General features: G+C 39.4%; 1 protein-coding gene across 7 annotated transcripts in view; it reads left to right on the top strand.

The window, feature by feature from the left end:
* FGF14 (fibroblast growth factor 14) overlaps positions 1-19,278 on the top strand; it is a 376,859-nt gene that overhangs the window by 235,999 nt on the left and 121,582 nt on the right. The window contains exon 1 of one of the 7 annotated variants that reach the window (XM_038127245.1): positions 17,074-17,810. The exons of the other annotated variants lie outside the window; for them this stretch is intronic. Within the exon in view, the coding sequence (XP_037983173.1) occupies positions 17,618-17,810 (193 nt within the window). The 5' untranslated portion in view covers positions 17,074-17,617. Of the gene's footprint in view, positions 1-17,073; positions 17,811-19,278 lie in introns of those variants that run through there. 7 annotated transcript variants of the gene reach the window in all.

Genomic DNA, 19,278 nt, shown 5'->3' with positions numbered 1-19,278 from the left:
TTTGTTTAACTTAAATGAAAATACTCAATTTTTCCATATGAACAATTAATCATGAAATTTTACTGGTATTTGAGTGCAAAAGCAGTATCCCATCAAGAAAAAAAAATTGTGAATAAAATTTGTTTTATCTGTAGTTCCTTGTCTCTACTAACAAAATAAAATTTTAGTTCTTTTCTTCAATAGTGCTATAAACTACTCTGGAATTGTTTGTATTTGTTCACTTGGTATTTACAGCCAGAGCCTTTTCAGGAGGTTGGGCTCAGAACTTTCTTTGTTATGTTAAGTATTAGATTTATTTAATTTCTCCTGCCATGATGCACAGCTAGCGTGGAACAAAACTAGGATTATTTTTAAAATAGCCTCTTCAGTAATAGATTTACTTGCTTTGGAATATAGGTAGAAATATATAGATGTCTGTGTAGATGAAGAGATCTTAGCAGCATGTCTTTTGCAAACAGAAAGGCTTTGGGAATGGCAGTTTGCAAATCAGGCAATGAGACGGGACAATCTCTCTCTTCTGCTCAGGCTGTAGCCCTGTGCAGCAAATGACTTCTAAGAAGGGAGCAGCAGGTAATTTGTTAGCCTTGTAACAAAAGAAAGAGAGGTTTCCTGGGTTTCACTTCCTATTGGTAGGGCAGATCTTTACCCGGCCCAGTGAATGCTTAGTCTAAAAATCCCTTAGAGGATGGGTGAATAACTTGCAGAATTTAGAATTCTGAAGGGAAAGGCTAAGATTGTGGGTAGAGGGAAAAAGCAAGAGAGGGCAAAAAATTGGAGGCAGAAGGTAGTGAGACAGGAAACACATTCAATAATTTCTGCCACTGTTATGTACTGGAAGCATGTCTGACGGCATATGATTCACAAAGATTAATAACTCAGGTTATTAAAAAAGTATTGCCAAATTAACCAAGAGCATAATAATCCTCAAAGGTTGTTTACCGTTGTTACTGCTCAGGATAGTAAAATAAAATAAAATAAAAATGAACCATTAGTATTGTCCCTTAATCCCTGAGATCTTCTTACAATGAATCTAGCATGTCCAGATGTTCTACTGAAAATGACTCTTGCAAGATTTGAATGCAATTATTTCCATGGGAAATTATTTAGTTAAAATAGATGCAGCTAATGAATTTTCATTTCTCTCTGCACTTTTCATTTGAATATCTTTGTACTGTATCTACAGAAAGTTGTGACATTTGTGACCATATAAACGCAAAGACAAGTTGACTGTGCTAAACAAATCAGTGTTCTCTCTCCTGTTTCATACCAGCTTGATGGTCTTAAAGGTCTTTTCCAACCTGAGCAGTGCTGTGATTCAGCACACAAATGGCACTATGCCAACTGCAGCTTGACATAACATGAGTGCTCCAAGGCAAAGCAGCTTTACCCTGCTTCATGTGTTCTCTGATTCTGGTCTGAACCTGGTCTTCAGCAGAGAAAGAACAGCTTCTGCAGTATCTCTCTCACACCTGGGGAGAGAGACAGATCTCCAGAAAAGAAGAGAAGGAATAGTTAGCAAAATACAGGATTGAAAGAGTGAAGGTAACCTATCTGCTGGTGGGACAAAATAGGCCTATAAAATCTTGATGTAGACTAAAAAAGGGACAGCTATTGAACCTAAACTGAGATCAGAGAGCTCTTTTTAAGAAGCTGGATGCAGAAATAGTTCCTATTGTACCAAATCTGTTGAATGCTTCCCTCTCTCATTTCAACTAATTCTTAGGTGCACAGATTTATTTATAATCAGTAGAGGGTGGTGAGATTTTTCCAAAGTCTCAGTGGGTGTCTGTCTCCTTTGGACAAGTTGATCCATGTAGAGGGAACCTAAATTTCAGACTTCTAGTGATGTCTAGGTGACCTCAGTCTAGTTCTTTGCATCTTCTGTTATTATAAATCTGTATGAACTGCAAATCTGAATCCTCAAAGAGTTCTTAATGCTTGTGTGTGTTATATACACATTTCTGCATAATCTCCCACTCCAGATTTCCCACAGTGTTGTCTTAGCAATGTTTCCTTGATTAGCTGAAGATTTCTTAAGGGGTCATAATAAACATGAGGATGTTTTCAAAAATTTGAGTAATACTAGCATTGTTTGGAGCTTGAGTTGAATCAGTATTACACAAAGAATAAAGGAATTATCTTTGATCTTGTAGTGAGGAACCTGTGGAACTAGTGAGGAACCACATAATAATGTGTTTTAGGGGAGCTTAAGCGCTGTTGTTGCTCTTTGTGCCATCTGCTGCTTAGAGAGTAGGCAAAGGGGAATGGGGCAACATTTCTCTCACTCTAATGTTCAACTTCTAAATGAAATTGTATTAACTGGCTTTTGTGTTTATTTGTCATAAAATAACAAGTAATTTCAATTGTCAAGTTGTCAGTGAAGGCAACATTACAAGTGAATTAGAGTGTTCTGAGCCTCTATGATCTTGGCTTTTAAAGAATACATACTGGTTTCTCTTTTTCTTTTTTTACTCATAAAATTTTGATTTTCTAAATGTGTGGTTAAGGGTGTTTGTTGCTTTATTTGCCATGTTATGTGGGGAGAGGATAAGCAAGGAAATTGCCTTTAATTGACGGTAATATTGAGTTTATCAAAGAAAAAAACTGTTCTTTGCCTTTTAAAATCTACCTACTATTCTTCAGAGTTCCTTTCCTTTCCTGTATTAATAATCGTAATTACCACAAAACTAAGACTTCATGGACAGCACTGAGAATATGGCCATATTTATACCAAAGTTAAGTAGTCTATATAGTTTAATTTATATTAAAGGACGTACAGCTTTGTGCTCCACATCAAAACTTTACAAATATTCTGATGCTGGCAGCAGAACTAATTTCCTCTTGTATTTTGTATTGTGGGCGAAAGCCATTAGTGGGATGGATAGGTGATGAAACCAGAAATGTTTAGCATATGAAGATCACCAGTGGGCTGCAGGATTTGTCTTGTGCCAGCTGTCACAGAGGCTCAGTCCTTAAGGAGACACCACATACACAGAGCAGTATCACACTATGGGGGTACCTCAGTGCTTTCCAAAAGAAACCTCTGCCACAAAGGAGAGAATAAGATTTAATTATAAGGAAGCTAAACCAAAGTAATTAACTATTCAAAAATAGCACAGACTGCATCTCGGCAATGTGCAAAGGTTGTGCGAAGACCAAGTAAAGGAATGGAGAAACAAGAGAGTTACTGGTGCTGTTACCAAATAGAGAAAAGGGACAGAGAAAATACATCTTAGGAAAAGTCAGTTTGTTGTCATTAATATACATTTGGAAATTGAGTATCCACAAGGAGAGCTTGGAAAAATTGAGGGGCTTTTTTTTGCTTGTGCTTCTGTGTTTATCTGGAGCAGAGCAACACAGAGCAAGTCAGTATCTCTAGCCTGCCTTTAAATTCAAATGAAGTTAAAATTCATTTTCCCAAGGCAATGTCAATGTGTGCTGATGGTTAGAATGAGTAAACTTGTATATTGTGTCTTAGCTAAATGAGGTATAGTGTTTGGTTTTATGGCAAAACTGCATCAAGAGTATTTTTTAATAGCTGACTTAGTTCAATGAACAAAATTAAATTCAGCTCATAAAAAAGGCCAGTGGATTATATATTGTTTTAATGTGAGAAGCTTTAAAATGGAAATTTTTTTTCAAACACAGTGTGTGTAAAAATGGCTGATGCTTTTCTTTTCTTTTTTTTTTTTTTTTTCGGAATATATATTGGAAGCTGGGAGGGCTTTACAACATAGAGCATCCCAGATTTTCATCTAATGCTTTCATTTCACTTCCTCACTTCCAGCCCAGAAGCTGGAAGCATTTACAAGTATCTTGCCACTTATCTGCAGAGAAATAGTGAGGAGATAGCCAGCTCTTATCACTGAGAGTAGATGCTCACAGTACTATTAATTTCTGCTTGCTAAATAATAATCTGCAGTTACTTTCTTCTCAGCTTTAAGGTCACCATGGGAGCCCCTGTGTGCAAAAAAGTACATGTACACCAGATTTCGTTAATATGTTAGAATATTGATTAAGTATAGTCAGAAGAGAAAGAAGATCTGTCCTGGGATGTGTTCAGGCATCACTGAATAACCAGGAGAAATGATCAGAGCTATAACACAAAATATTAAACTTCCAGCATGTATAACTGAATGCATGAAAGGGGCTAATCTCTGATAATTTATATTGTTACAGTGCCTCAAATGATAACTGTTTTACATAATCTTTTAATTAGCACCCTTGCTGGCTTTTGTCAGAAAATTTCTGATGGGCATGAGCACTATAAGCAGGAAAAAAAGGAAATCAGGATGTTTCAGCTTATGCTGGAATACAGAAAGCCTATTTCGAACAGCCACTTATTAGCTACAGAAAAGTGATAACTTTTTAAATAACTTTGAAAATTTCTTTTCTAAAAAGCTTATCTCAAACTTTTTTTGTCGGTATAAACCCCTACAGGAACTTAAATACTTCATTGTGTCTGAAGCATCAGAGGTACATTTCAGAGAGGCAGAATTAGGCTTAGGAATCTAAATCTAAAAGCTACTTTTAAGGCCAGTGAAAGAGGAATGGAGTCTTGCATTCAGCAGCTTAGAATCTGTGCTGGAAAAATGCCTGTACATGCAGGGTGCTGAATATCACTGTTAACTGAAACTCTGAGACAATTCATGTTAAGGTAACTGTCTTATGAAGGGATTTTCCCAGCAAATTCTCTAGTCTGCCTTAATTTTTGTATGTGAACAAAAGGTCCTAGTTTTTGTTTGGAAAGAATCAGAAAAAGGCACAGCAAGGCTTCTCCATGAATAATCACTTTATCTTTCCTTAGATATTATACTATTCCTTCTTGTCTATTGCCAAGTAGTTAGTGATGACTGCAATTGTTAAAATATTTGCTCTAATTTTCCTGCATATTATAAGTTATGATAAAGATTTCCATTTCAGTAAGATCAGGTTTGTTGATTGGTAAGAGTGTGATACCATTCAATTTTTTTTTTAATTTTTTTTTAAAAAAAGTAAGTAGAATTTTTCTGGAATTTTTTTTCATTTACTATTATTTTTATAGAAAAAAAATGGCCATTTCATATTTCAGTCTGCAAAAGAGATCTGTTCTTTCAGTTCAAAAAGGCTTTTCTGTAGCTTCATTTGTTTTCTTGAATACTTGGAATAAAGAAAATAGTCTTAATTTAGTAACAATAGATTTGAAATTTGCTTAGATCACTAAGTTGGTCACAGATTTCTTTGAACAACATCTTTATTTATATTATTTTCTAGTCTCTCTCTCTCATTTATGTGTTTTCACATGTGTCAGTATACATGTATAAAACCTTAATTCCTTTATCCTTGTAAAAAAATTCTGAGGACTTTTAAAGACACATTTTTCTATGCCCTTCTATCTTGTACCTATCTTTTCATTTAGATTCAGTCCTGACAGGCTCTCTGAAGTTTTATTTTCTAGACTCTGGTCTTACATTTCACCTTTGGCAGTGGGAAAATTGTGTGTCACTGTGGGTTTCATTTCATGTATGAATCTATGCCTTTCTAAAGCATAATCATTAAATAAATATTTTTAAGTAAAACTATAAGAAATTATGCCCTGTGATGATCTTTGGAGAAACTTTTTGACTTTGAGAGCTAAATTGCTTAAGCTTTGTCAGGAAACAACTGATATTCATATTTTTGAGCCTGTGTAGACCATTGATAGATTAACTTCTTGTAGAGGGAAAGTTTAAATGTTATGGGTCATAAATCAAGGGCATCAGAAAATACTATTTTGAAAATATACTAGAAGTGGTAAAGATTATCTGTGCTTCAGAAAATCCCATGTCTTGTGAAGCATGTAAGAAGCAGTCAAGGTTTAAATTGCCAACAGCTCCACATTTTTAAATGTGCTGACTTATAATCATAAATAATTTCAGAAATAAATTGTGCTCATGCACATTATCAGTTAAAATATTTTTAATCCTTATTTTGCATACGTTTTTAGTTGTTGTAAAACAGAAGTGTTTTTCTGTCTTGGGAAAAAGAAAACCATTAGATTTAGAAATGCCATTCAGATCCATTCAGACTGTTCAGACAACAGTCTGTTGCTGTTAGTAATTTTTTTTTTTCTTTTGAGGATGTTTACTTTAAAAATTGATTCAATGCAAAGTTGATCTGCCTGTATCCAAGGTTTTAGCAGTTAATTAAAAATTGTGGGTAGTGTCAAAGCACTATTATTTTGTATCACACAATAGTAAACAAAATCGCAAAAAACTTGCTTACATGACTGATACTTAGAGAGTGGTATAGTACCCTATTCCACATGTGTAAAACTGCAACAGTAACTTTAAACTTTTCTCTATTCTTCACAGTAAGTTGTTATATGTACATTGTTTGTCTTCGAGCTTTAAGGCCCAGAAAGGATGGCTTTGTCTCTAGACAGAGAATATTAGCAAAGGAGCTCGGGTTCACAGCAATCTGGCTGCCAGATTGTTCTGTTTCTAATGACTTCTCTTCTTCCTTGTCAGTCTAGCATAGCCAGAACCTCTCACTTATTATTTACAGAGCACAGTTTGGATTGCATCAAAGACAGCTTCCACTCATCAAGCTGTTTCCTGGTACTAATTTAGCTCTTCCTTCCTACATCTGTAGCTAAATCAAGTTTCCATAGAGTTTAAACTAAGTCTGGAAATAAGTAAAAAAAGCCCTGAGACTTGGGGTGATAAATTTTAATTTAAATTTGTGTCTGTAAATACAAGACCTACCTGAACACAGAAGGGCAATGCAAGGGATGCTTACAGATTTTTGGTAATAAATATGTCCCTGGGGATTGAATTTGAAGGGAAACCTTGTCCACCAGTAGTGAGTTCAGCTTTAAGGTGGATTGCTTGGGAAAAGTGTGGTTTGGGAAGGGAGAAGGGACAGTGTTCTGCTTACCAGTGTCAAAGACTGAGCAGGTTGAAGAGCTGATGTGACTGGAAGGAAGTTTTAGCAGTCTCTGACTCTAGTCCAAGTATTCTGTGTTCATGCACTGACTGATGACTTCTAAGTCACATTTATACATAAAAAAAAGACTGAAAAGACAGTGACCAAGTGTATGCTCCAGGTTCTCAGCGATTGGAATGCAGCCTGCTAGAAGCTAGATCTCACACCAATGTCTAAAGTTCCCAGCTTTCTGGGAGGCAATTTCACAATAGTCTTAGGCAGATCTCAAGTGATCCTTAAATAGAGCCTTGAGAGGCTACCTGGAACAGAAGCTAGACAGAGCAAAAGGAATAAAGTAAGTATTTATTAAAAGGTCTTCAAAGGATACACCTTGGGCAGTACAAGAGCCGTGGCTCCACCCGAGATGGACACTGGGTCACAAGTTTTCACACTTTTATAAGTTTTGGTCCATTTACATGTTGAGGTTAGTTGTCCAATTACAGCTTGAGGTTATGAAGTCCCATCTTCCCAGATTGCTCTCCTCAGTTTGCTGTTTTTTATACTTTCTGGGCCTGAAGCTGCTGTGGTGTCCTTGGTTCTCAGGCTGGAAAAGGATTATTTTGTCTAACTAAACTGTGAAGACAACTTGCTGACACTTTATGTGAAGTTCAGAGTTATACACTAATGCAGTACAGAATCTGGGAAACATGAAGGCTAAAACTCAAGGCATCTCTGGCACTGAATACAATTGACTTTTCATATGACAAAAAGCATAGTTCTGAGAGCCTCTCTAGGTGTCCTGTGTACACACACCGGCAGCAGACTGCTGGGCCCTGTTTATGAGGTTTCAGCTGCATTAGGCAGAAAATGAGCTAATTATGCTATTAAGATACTGGGCATTCTTACATGAGAACTGCATTTATTTAAGTAGACATTTTAGGAGAAGCCTAATGAATCATTTGAATACCGAGATAAGTAGATGATTGCTGTAAGTTTTTTAATAAAGCCTAAGATAATATTATGTGTGATTAAACCTGTGCATGGCTTTTTCAAAATGCTAAGACTTACTTTCTATTTTTAAGATGAATGGAAACTGTCTTCCAACTACCTAGGCTGATTTCTACTAAACCTTTTGCATCTTTTTGTGTTGGTTTTGTAACTATCTAGTATTCATCCTAAAAAACCCTACTTTTCAGCTTAACATCAAAGCCCCTGCAAAAATATCAGTGGGTAAAACATATCCTTTCCAGATCTTGAACAATTGTGTTATTCAACAAATGGTACAGGACACTGAAGTAAATATTCTCCTTAGAATTTATAGCTTCCTCATGTCATTATCTGCAAGATATTTATAGAAAAATGAAAAGCCTGCACAGTTTCAGTCTCATAAATATCACTCTATGAAAAATACAAGAAAAAGTTTATTTTTTACATCAGAATATCTTATACAACTTGAAATTATTATGATTAAGATAAAAACCAACCCCATGTGAATAAGTCTAAATTTATTTTTTCTAAAGTTACTTAACTTTTTTTCTTTTCTTTTTTTTAAGTTGCAGTATGCTATTACACAGATGTTGAAAAATATTTCTACCAGATAATTTTTACTGAGCTTGTGTCTGGTACAAATAACTCCATTTTCTTTTTCTTTAATTGCTTGCAGTGCAATAATTAATAATAAAAGGAATATATTCCAGTATGTGTCGCAAGATATTCCTCAGTCAATATATCTGTGAATAACTAGACAAACAGTGTCCACTGCTGGCAAATCAGATAATTGCACTACACTTTAGAGAGATACGATGTTGAAAGGTTTTGATGAGTTAAGTCTTAAATGTTAGATATTTTGTGTTGCTTTGTAGGACTGGGTTGTGAAATCAGGTCACTATATTAGAAGCATTCATGCTATTACCACTAATAATAAATACTGTGGTATTTGAATAATAGCCAGGAATATCACCACAGTAACATGAGAAGGTACTCCAGTTTTTTCAGGATTTAAAAATAATTCTAGTATTTATTATATTATATCTAGCATGTCTACAAAATAAATAAAAAGATAGAAAAAGTCTGTGAAATTCGAGTTGATGTTTTAAATCATATAAGTAACAAGATGGGCAAGCAGAAGTTCTTCAATTGCTTTTTTTCTCCTTAGGTTGAAGCATTCATTACTGATTTTGTTAGGTTTTTTTAAAGACATAAAGATGTGTAGAAGAAATCGATGTTTCTGTTTTGGAAGAAGTAAAATGAAAATGCTGATACAGCAAGTACCACTGCTGTTGGTGAAGCTAGAGCTGAATTAAACTGATTATCAAAGAGAGAAGGGTCAAATCTAAAAAGTTTCCTCCTGTTTTTGTTTTTGTTTTTGTTTTTGTTTTTGTTTTTGTTTTTGTGATAGATAATATTTGTTTGCATCTTTTGTTTAACAATAGTGTGTCAATGCAAAGAAGACCTTTCAGTCAAAGAAAATAATATCGAGTGAAAGAAACACTGAGGGGGAGAAAGGAAAAATCTGTTCCTATGCTAATATAAGCTATATTAGCTTGTCAGATACTTCTGAAAATCTAGATTAACTGAAAAGAAGCTAGCTGTACGTGTTTTTAAGAGATTTATATCTGTCATCAATTTATTGCATTCAATGAAAGTATTAGACAATGCACTGAATTTTCTGTTTGTTTGGAAAGGGGAACAGGGTATGGAACTTTTTTCGGAGGATATTGGGTGTGTCTGAACCCCAAAGGAAGGGTCATGTCTATTTGATTAGACTTGAGAGGGAATCAAGGCTTACCCTTTGGATAAACATGGCATTAGCCACAATTGTTCTATATCTGCATTATCTCCCTTCAGTACCCAGAGAAATACTGTATGACCTTCCCTCTTGAACAAGAAAAGAACAGGATGCTACTTCCTTTTTTTTTCCCTTGTAAATGTCTTTAAAATAGTATCGAAGGGATTGAAATCAAGAGTTATTCAAAAGTTAATCAAAAGTAGAATACTTGCAAACAAAGATGACTATCTGAAAGTTATTTTGTGAAATTAATCACACTGTCAATTTTAGGTCACAAAGCAGAAAATAAGACCATTTTTTCCATTTGTAGATTATTTGGCAGGGAGTATTTTTCATGCTTTCTTCCAAGAAACAAAGTGCTGTTGTGGATGTTTTTGTGTGTGCATTTTTGTGCATGGGCAGACATATATGTGCATTTTTGTGCATGGGCAGACATGCTGCAGTTCTTCCTGTCACCAATAAAAGTCACTTTTTATACTTAAAAGATTATTAAATGCATTTTGAGGGGAATCATTCTTCTGCTTCTCAAGATAGCAATTTCTGTACACCTCTGCTCATATTGTCTTTTCTGTTCTGTATTTTATTTAATGCATATAAAGTGCTTTTTCTCCTGGATCTCTGTGAGATAGTCAAAATCCAACATCTTCCCTGTTCCAAGGGTTCATAAATACTGCACATTTTTTTCTCTTATTGTCATGGGTTTTCATATTGGTTCCAAGGAAAGTGAGAAATCCATTTGCAAATATGTTCTAGGTGCAGGAAGTCCTCACTGGAGAGTAGCATGAAACAGGTAGAGCAGCTTACATGCTCTGCCAGCTGTACTGATTCCAGAGCAAATTCACTGTAGAGACTGAATTTCATAGGGACATTTCCTCTGTCTTTCCTTTGTTTCTGTAGAACAAAATTAAGCAGACTCCCTTTACAGGGACTTTCAGTTACTTGAGAGAATAACAGCAAAGTCTGTTGCATGTTTCAGAAGTCAGGCAAAGCAGACAAGTCCTGCTGTGGCTAGATAAGTAAACACAACAGATGTTGGCTTAAGCTGTGCATATTAATGAAGAAGCTCTCCATGCTGTTTTTAGGCCTCTAAATCTTAAACTGCTCTCTGCAGCTGTGTGGACTAAAGATGGGGGGGTGGTGTTTGTGTTTGTTTTTCTTTAATGAAAGTCCTTTTTCTGGCTTGTGTCACCAGTGCGTTGTTTTGAAGCAGTCTTGTGGCAGATCTGCTATTAGCTTTAGTAAGAACAAAATTATTGGTGATGTGTATCTGTTATTAGTTATTGCGAACCTCTCTTTAAAGAGATTCTTTCATTTTTAAAGATAAAATGTTATATATGTCACCGCAGAAACCACAATGTACTTAATTTTTAATTACTTTTTTGGATTATGTACTGAAAGTGATCTTGATTCTTTTTTTATTTTTTCTTTCTTCACTGTCGTTGTTAACTGCTTAAAAGAGACTTACTGGGTTTAAGTTTCGGGCCTGGGTGAGCTATTTTGGTGATCCTTTTATGATCTGTGCGCTCTACAGATACTCCTGTCAACCCAGCTGGTTTCTTTTGTTCACCTGGTCTCAAAAGAAGTGGTATCAGAAGTAGGGGAAAGATAGGGTGAAAAACAGAAAGAGTCACGAAAGATGTCACAGGAGCTTAGGTAAAAGTTAGCAGCTGTAATCATACATCTTATCTGGCCAAAAGATCAATTGTTAAAAATAGCGTTAAGAATCTTCATACACCTTTTTCTCCTGTTGAAGGATGAAGAGCTAGCCCACAGAATAAAAAATAAAACTCTGAATTAAAGCAGGTATTTTACTTGACACAGGACTATTCATAAGACTCATTACTGCAGGATAATACATGCAATTTAGCATTGGAAAGGGAAGTGGAACAGCAAAGTAAAAAAAAGTGAAAGCAGAAGACATCTAAGAATCATGTAATGTCCAAAAAGTAATGTCCAAAAAGTCATGTCCAACAAGTAAGTCAATATCTAGTGTAGAGGTACTTAGTCCTTTGAGTTATGGATGTATCTCAGGAAATATGTGAAAGAAATGAATGTAATATGTGAAAGGAGTGAATGGTCAATGCAGAAGAAATATTTCATCTGAGCTGCTGTAGGCAGCATTGTAGGTGTTATGTATTTGAGTAGTGTTATGTATTTAAATAGAATATTTTGATAGTTCTCTGCATAACCAGTCATCTAATGCTAGACTTGCTTGCATTAATTTATTCTTATATATACAGGAATTATGTTTTAATGTTTTTTTATGATTTGGATACAAGCCAAATCCTATGAAGAAGCTGGCTAAAATATGTGCAGTCTTTTGAACAATATATTGGAAGCTTACTTTTGTCTTAATTAAATGGATTCTTCTGATCTATTTAAACAACTGACTCCACAGGACTTTCTATGTATTTAGTAAATTTTAAGAGGTATGATTTTGGCTCCTCGAGTATATTGTGAATGCTAAGACTGAAAGCTGAGTGCTTTTGACACAAAGAAGTGTGAAAGGATACAAATCCAAATTCTGTGAAGCATGTTATCGTGTTAAACAAATTTTGTTCTTAATGTTCTTCAAAGTCTTATCAATGAGTCTTATCTTCAAAGTCTTATCAAAGTCTTATCAATCAAGTGTTCAGGGTGTTAAGGATTTTAAATTTCAGTGCTTCATAGTGCATTGCCTCTTGGGAAATTAACAATAATTTATAAGGAGAATTATATCCAGATTAATAGACAAGAACCTATAAAACTGACCTAATTTAAACTGTTAACAGCTCATTGCACAAACATACTGTACTAGTCTTCTTATAAACATGGAGTGCATATAAGCTATCTGAAAAAGGAATTCTTATCTGTGTTTTAATATGTTCATACTGGTCTGTTCATGAAAGATGTGATCTTTTAAGCTGACAAATGTTTTTCTATGTTTTTCTATTTTGTACAGTTAAACACTTACTCACCCATAGAGTAAGCCGTATATTATGTGTTTCACCTTGTTCAAGTCATTATTTCTTTTGCTCCATCTTTTTCCCCCAAGAAAACTAAATCAAGAATTGAAAGTTACTGTTGCTTACCATCACCCATCCCCCCTATACATACACACTGTGTGCCTTGGGAATATATCAGTTTGGAATTACACAAATAATTATATTTGTAGGACCCTATCACATTTTCTTATGATATTTGAGGGAGTGGAAGGGTTTTAGTATGTACATTGAATTTAGACACTTTAATTACGGTCCACCAAAACTACCAGCAACCTTCAATATTTTTTTTTTGGTCAGAAGCAACAAATCAGAATTACAACTTCAGCTGGAAACTGTACTTTGGCAGTCAGTCTCCAGTCTGATCAGAAGCACCATAAGGATGATTAAATAAATCCATCACTATTTAGAAACAAGTAATTTCTACATTCCTGAAATGTCTCTCCTTGGAATAATAAATTTCCCAGTGGTCTAGATGTACTTGTATGCATGCCTTTCAATTGTTAGGCCTAAATTGGTACTTTTATGCCTAGACCATCCTTTCTATTTTTAATGGTATAAGCAGTAAGGAGCTAATACTTTTGCTACTATAGAACACAACACTTTCCAAAGGAAAAAAATCAAACATTTGCAAAGACACATAACAATCTTCAACTCTGTAGAGTCTGAAAGAACATCTAGATTCACTATACTTTATTAATGACTTCTAGAATATAAGCTGACTTTACCTCATCATCTTCTAGTGTATTTAACTGAACAAGTGAGCTCTGTGTGCCCTACTCTTCACTAGAAAGTGCAATAAAAACTTCACCAGAGCGCATGAAACTTAAACATATTTAATAGTAATGTAATAATCTGACTGTTTGCTCTTGTAGAAAATATATGCTCGTAAGAAATTTGGGCTTTATTTGATTTATTTTGTTTCAGTTTTGATATCAAGAGTGGTTTCAGGATGTCTGGGAGGAGAAAATTTGGGTGGAGTGTATGCACATGACTACACACCTGTAGAAAGATATTTTTGTTTATATTGAAATGGTTTAGGAAAGGAAAATCTATGTAGAGTTTAGATGGCTACATTGAACTGCATTACTCTGCAGCTTGTACATTATCCAAGTTATTGCAAAACACATAATAAGTTAAAAATAAATAAATAAAAAAAGAAAAAATACCGAAGTCCATAGTGTGTAAAGATGACATTTTAAATTCTATACATTTTGTAGCCCAGGTCGGTAAGACTATAAAGCATTGAATACCATTTTTCCTAATTGAATTTCCTATAAAAGCATTTTATGTATCTTTAGTACATGCACATAAGCAAATAAAAAGGGTGTATATTTTAATATTGAACTTTCATGCCTGAAAAGGTCACGTTGAAATTTACATGTTAGATTAGCTGAAATGGAATATGGTTTCTTCCCAGTATTACATAAAGAAAAAGGAATAATAATGTTTCATACTCTAACAGACAATAAAGCAAGTATTTTATACACACTTTATAAACATGGAATTTTTTTACTACAAAATTCATCCAAGAAAGAAATTCTATAGATTTTATAGTGCTTTTGTTTAGAAAACTACTGAAATCCATAATAAAATACCAGTTAGAAATGAATAGATGGTAGAGTAGAAAGCACTGAAAATCTTTTCTCCCTCTTGTTGGCTTTTAATCATTTGTTTTCATATCCAGAGTTTTGTTAATCAGCCATAAAACTCTGTTTTAATGTAGAAAATGTCATAACTAAGCTATATCCATTTGTCCTAAATGCATATACTCATGCAGTCCTCAGTTTTTAAGGTAACTGTATGTTCATACTTGTGCAATCCATCTGTTAGCAGAACCTTCCCTTTGACTAGAATGGCACACATTTTATCACAGGTTAGGACACCAGATGGCTCTCTTGAGTTTTCTTTGTAAAACCCCAAGATGTAAACAACTGCTCTGCATTTCTGAGATGTGAGTACAAAGCTTTTCTTTCTTTTTTCTTTATTTTTTTAATCTCTCGAGTAAGAAACACATTTTCTCTTTGTCTGTAGGCATACCGCCCGTTTTCACCCTCTCTCTTGCTTTCTTTGCCATCACCCTGAGCATCATGTGGTGGAGAAATGTCAGAGTGTTTTGGCAAAGGCCCGGGATTTGAAGGAAAATATAGAAAGGAACAATAGTAGTAGATAGTATATGATGCATAGCATCATCTGATGCTATAAAGAGGAACTTGGGACTCACACCCTTTTGGAGAGAGTTTCTCATGCAAATGTTAGGGTTGTATGTATGTATTATACCTCTGCATTCCTGAGAAAATGAGAGATAGTGGGTGGTTGGCCTCTATTTCACTCTACTCCCTCTCATTCATTCCATTGTTTGGAGCCAGCAGCCAAGTCGAGCTGGCTTTGGGCTGTGTCCTGCCAGCTCCCGGCGGTGGGGATGGGGCGTCCCGGGGCCAGGCGCGGCCGGGCGCTGCTCCGCTGTCCGTGGTGCTGCAGGCAGGCACCGAGCGGGACCGGGAACGCGGCCGGGACGGGAACGGGGCCGGGCGGCGGGAGGCCACTGAGGCAGCGCTCAGAGGAGCGCTTCCCTCTTCAGGGGTCTTAAGGAATGCCACGCCGTGCCTTGTCCACTTCTGAGGAGGAAGCAAAAAGAAAGCAGTATGCAAAAGTACTACACTGAAATATATATTTTTTTTAATAACCACCTCTCTGTCTAATTGCATTAGTTAAGGCAATTGTAACCGTTGTAAGGAAATTGCTGCTCTGTAAAAATTGCCAGATAGAAAATCCAATGAGTCTTAGCTGAATCTCTTTAGAGACACTTTTAAATAGAATTAAAATGTATTATCCAGATCCGATTGTGCATGTTCTGTTCCTAGTTGGTCTAGTATTAATACAAAATCCCTGTATACTGGAGTTCCCACCATACACTTTTGCCCTCTGTATAAAAATAGCGCTTTGTAGATTAAAGGATTTAGGGGGAAAAATGGTCAATATCAAAGAAGCTGAAGCCTCTGCTGAAACAAGAACCTGTTCTTGCATACTAGCTTCTGCATTGAAAAACAGTGAATTTTTCTGGATGGATATTTACACTTCCAAGCCTATTAAAAAAAACCCAAAAAACCAAAAACAAACAACCAAAAAAAACCCCAGAAAACAAAAACAAACCCAAAACCCATCAAAGCACCAAAACAAAACAAAAAAACCCTCAAAACCATCTAATAAGAGATTAGAGCACTGTGAAAACAGTCTAAAAATAGATATTACATGATAATTGCCTGTGCAAGCATCTGCCCTTCTTTATAGGCTAACTTAATATTTTTTCTGTGTAGCTGCTTGTTTTCTTCCTCTACTTTCTTCTGGCTGGCTACAACTTCAAGAAGTTTAACCATTAGGCTTGAAGAAAGTAAATCCAAAAAACTTTGGGCCATTATTTGAAAAGGGAGATAAGCCAGCAGGAAAAGGTGAAAGGAAAGAAGAGGGATGTCTTATTTTACATGGTATTTACTATTTGCCGTGCCTTGTGAACTTCTCGGGGCAGATGCTTCTGAGGTGTTCAGTGTCTAGTGAGCTTGGCTGATACTTCCTTAAGTGCTCCAAGACAGCCTGTTATTTTACACGGTGCTGGTGATTAGTAAATCCACCTTCTGTGGCTGTTTGTGGGTGCCCCAAGTAATCCCTTTGGTATTTGAGTTGAAGGTCCCCTTAGCCCCTCAGCTCACGGCTCCAAAACCTTCCCATGAGGCAGAGCCCCGTCTCCCTCCAGACTCCCCCTCCTGCTCGCTCCGTTCCTGGATGGCGGGCCGAGGAGCGGCGGGCGGGCGCCCCTGCCCAGCGGCGGCCAGGCTGGCCGGCGGGCGGGGGGACTGCGCGGGGCAGGGTGCCCTTGGCGGAGCGCGGTGTCGCCTCACCCGCCTGCCCTGCCTCCCGCCCTCCCCGCCCGGGGACGGGGACAGGTGCCGCTGTCGCCGCTGTGGGCGGCGGGGGCGGCCGGCAGGGAGCCGCTGCCGGGGAGCTGGAGACAGGGTGCGTGCGAGGGATCCTCGGTGTGCCGGGGCGGGCGAAGGAGAACGGGGAGGGCCGTACGCCCCTCTGGCAGCTCGCAGGGCCCTCCTTCTTTCCCCAAGAAAGGAGCCCCGCACGAAGCCACCTGGAAACCTAACGGGGGGCAGAGGCAGCTGGCGGCGCATCCACCGGGAGCCTCCCGGTTCCCACCAGAAAACCACATCAGCATCATCCCGTCCCTCCGCCTCTCTCCCCCTTTCCTTTTTTCTTCAGTCTTTCCCCATTCCCCCTCCTCCACTGCTTGTACCCTCGCCGCCCCTCGCCTGGGGGAGGACAAAAAAAAGCTCCAGCGGTGCGTGCCTCTGTGTGTGTGTGTGTGTGTGTGTGTGTGTGCGTGCGTGTGTAGGGGAGGCTGGAGCGGGGTGGGACCGAGGAGCCGTGATTACAGCTCTCCCCGGAGAAGAAGATTGCTCTCTCCAGATGCTGATTTCTGAAGCACTTGGCAATCATCGGGCGGGAGCCGGGAAGAGGCGGCGGTAGCCGCCCCGGCCGTGGCGATGGCAGCGCCGGGCGAGCGGGCGGCGGCGGCTCGGGGCTGAGGGGCAGCCCCGGGAGGCGACGCTGCCTGGCGGACCAGACCTGACCCGATCGACCCGACCCGACCGGAGCCGACCGGGCGCGGCTCTGCCCCGAGTCCCGCTCGCTCCGCTCCGCCAGCCCGCCGGCAGACACCCTCCCGAGCAGGTGCCCCTGCGCCGGGACACGGCGGGGGGGGACGGCGGGGCACCCATGCGGTGACCCTTGGCGGCGGCAGCTCCCGCCGGCCGCACGGTGCGGGTGCCCCTCCGCAGCCGCGCCTCGGGCCGGAGGAGGCTCCCGCTCGCCCTCGCCCCCGGGGATGGGTTCCCGCCGGGGCTGAGCGCCTCGCCGCCTCCCTCCTCCCTGCCCGGCGTGGGCGAGCCGGCGAGCAGCCATGGCAGCGGCCATCGCCAGCGGCTTGATCCGCCAGAAGCGGCAGGCGAGGGAGCAGCACTGGGACCGGCCCTCGGCCAGCAGGAGGCGGAACAGCCCCAACAAGAACCGCGGGCTCTGCAATGGCAACCTGGTGGACATCTTCTCCAAGGTCCGCATCTTCGGGCTCAAGAAGCGGCGGTTGCGGCGCCAAGGTGCGTCCCTGTGGCCGGGCCGCCCGCGGGCTCCCGGGGGGCGGGCGGGAGGGGACAACCTGTGGCGAGAAACTTCCCGGGCCGGGCGCCGCCCCGGGCGGCTCCCGGCTCCCCGGCAGCGGGCCAAGGGCTCCCCGGGCTGCAGCCTGCGGACCGGGACCCCCGGGGCCAGCCTTGCTGCCCGGCTGTCTGCTCCGGGGCTCCGGTGTGGGTCACGACAGGTGTGCTGCGGGCAGCAAGCCCCTCGGGGAGCCCTGCCCGCCGCCCCGAGCCTCCCCGTCTCGCTTGTGTTTCTTTCTGAAGGACAAAGAGCGCACAGCGCTTTGGGTGTCCGATGTCCGGGGGCCGTCGGTCGCCAGCCCCTTCCCTAAGCCACCAATATGGTTTTGGTAGGTGCAGCCTGGCTGTAGTGAAGGGGTCCCTGCCCACTGCTCAGTGACTTCCCAGTCAGCACAGTGAGAGGTGAGGCACATCCGGCAGCTGTGGGAGAGCTTCTCGGCATCCCTGGGGGTACCCAGGTGCCTGTTGCCCGTTCCCAGCCAGGGCCTTGCCATGCATACCAGCAGGTTTTGCAGGCAGCTCTTCTTCAGGGTAGATGACCAGGAGTCAATGGAGAAAACTGGTACCTTGCTGATTGCATTCTATCCAGTACTTTGTATTAGAACCCTAGAAATAAAAGGAGTAAAATGGTGTTGCAGTGACTTCTCTAATTAAAAAAAAATAATTTGTGGTATTCAACAGCATTCAGAAATGGTAATTCATAGAGTAAGTCATTTACTCTATGTTCTCAGGGAACAAGTAGTTTTATAACAAAAGTATTATATTTTGAAGAATGAAAATGTTAAGTATCACTTGAAACATGGCTAATACCTACCAGTCAGTGGTAAAGTACAAATTACCCTCTGTTAAATTATACAGAATGCCACCATGTGTTGTGGTTTGGTATGTATACTACAGCTCCTCTTTAGGTTGGGTCGGGAGATCATTTTAAGCATAATCAGGGAACTGTCCTGGTTGATGCTTCCTCCTTCTTTTCCATGGCTCACATTTGAAAAAGCATAAATCAACAAAGTCTACACAATTTTATTTCTACATGGTTTTCTTGCAGTAAAATTATTTGTTGTGACTCCTAATGCAAGCCAAATCTTGCCATTTTTTAGACAGTACAGGGATACAGCGAAGATGAGCAGGAAAATGTCAATGGCAAAATCTATGGTGGCTTTTTTTCAAAGAGGTCTATGTGTGCTTTAAAAGACTAGAGTATCTGGTTTATGATGGTGGATTTTTTATAAGTGATACTCTTCAGAAAAACAAGTTTAGAGAATTGCTAACAGTAATTGTGCTTGACCACCTGTGCCGTCTTTTTTGGGGGAAAACTCTGTATTTGATAATATTACCATTTGAGGAGGAGAGGACTGCCTTGCAGCACTAAGATGCTAAACATTTTTTTAGGTGAGAAGGGGCTTAA

The sequence above is a fragment of the Motacilla alba genome, chromosome 1 (genome assembly GCF_015832195.1).
Source record: "Motacilla alba alba isolate MOTALB_02 chromosome 1, Motacilla_alba_V1.0_pri, whole genome shotgun sequence".
Classification (NCBI taxonomy): Eukaryota; Metazoa; Chordata; class Aves; order Passeriformes; family Motacillidae; genus Motacilla; species Motacilla alba.
This window is presented reverse-complemented; position numbering and strand designations above follow the sequence as displayed.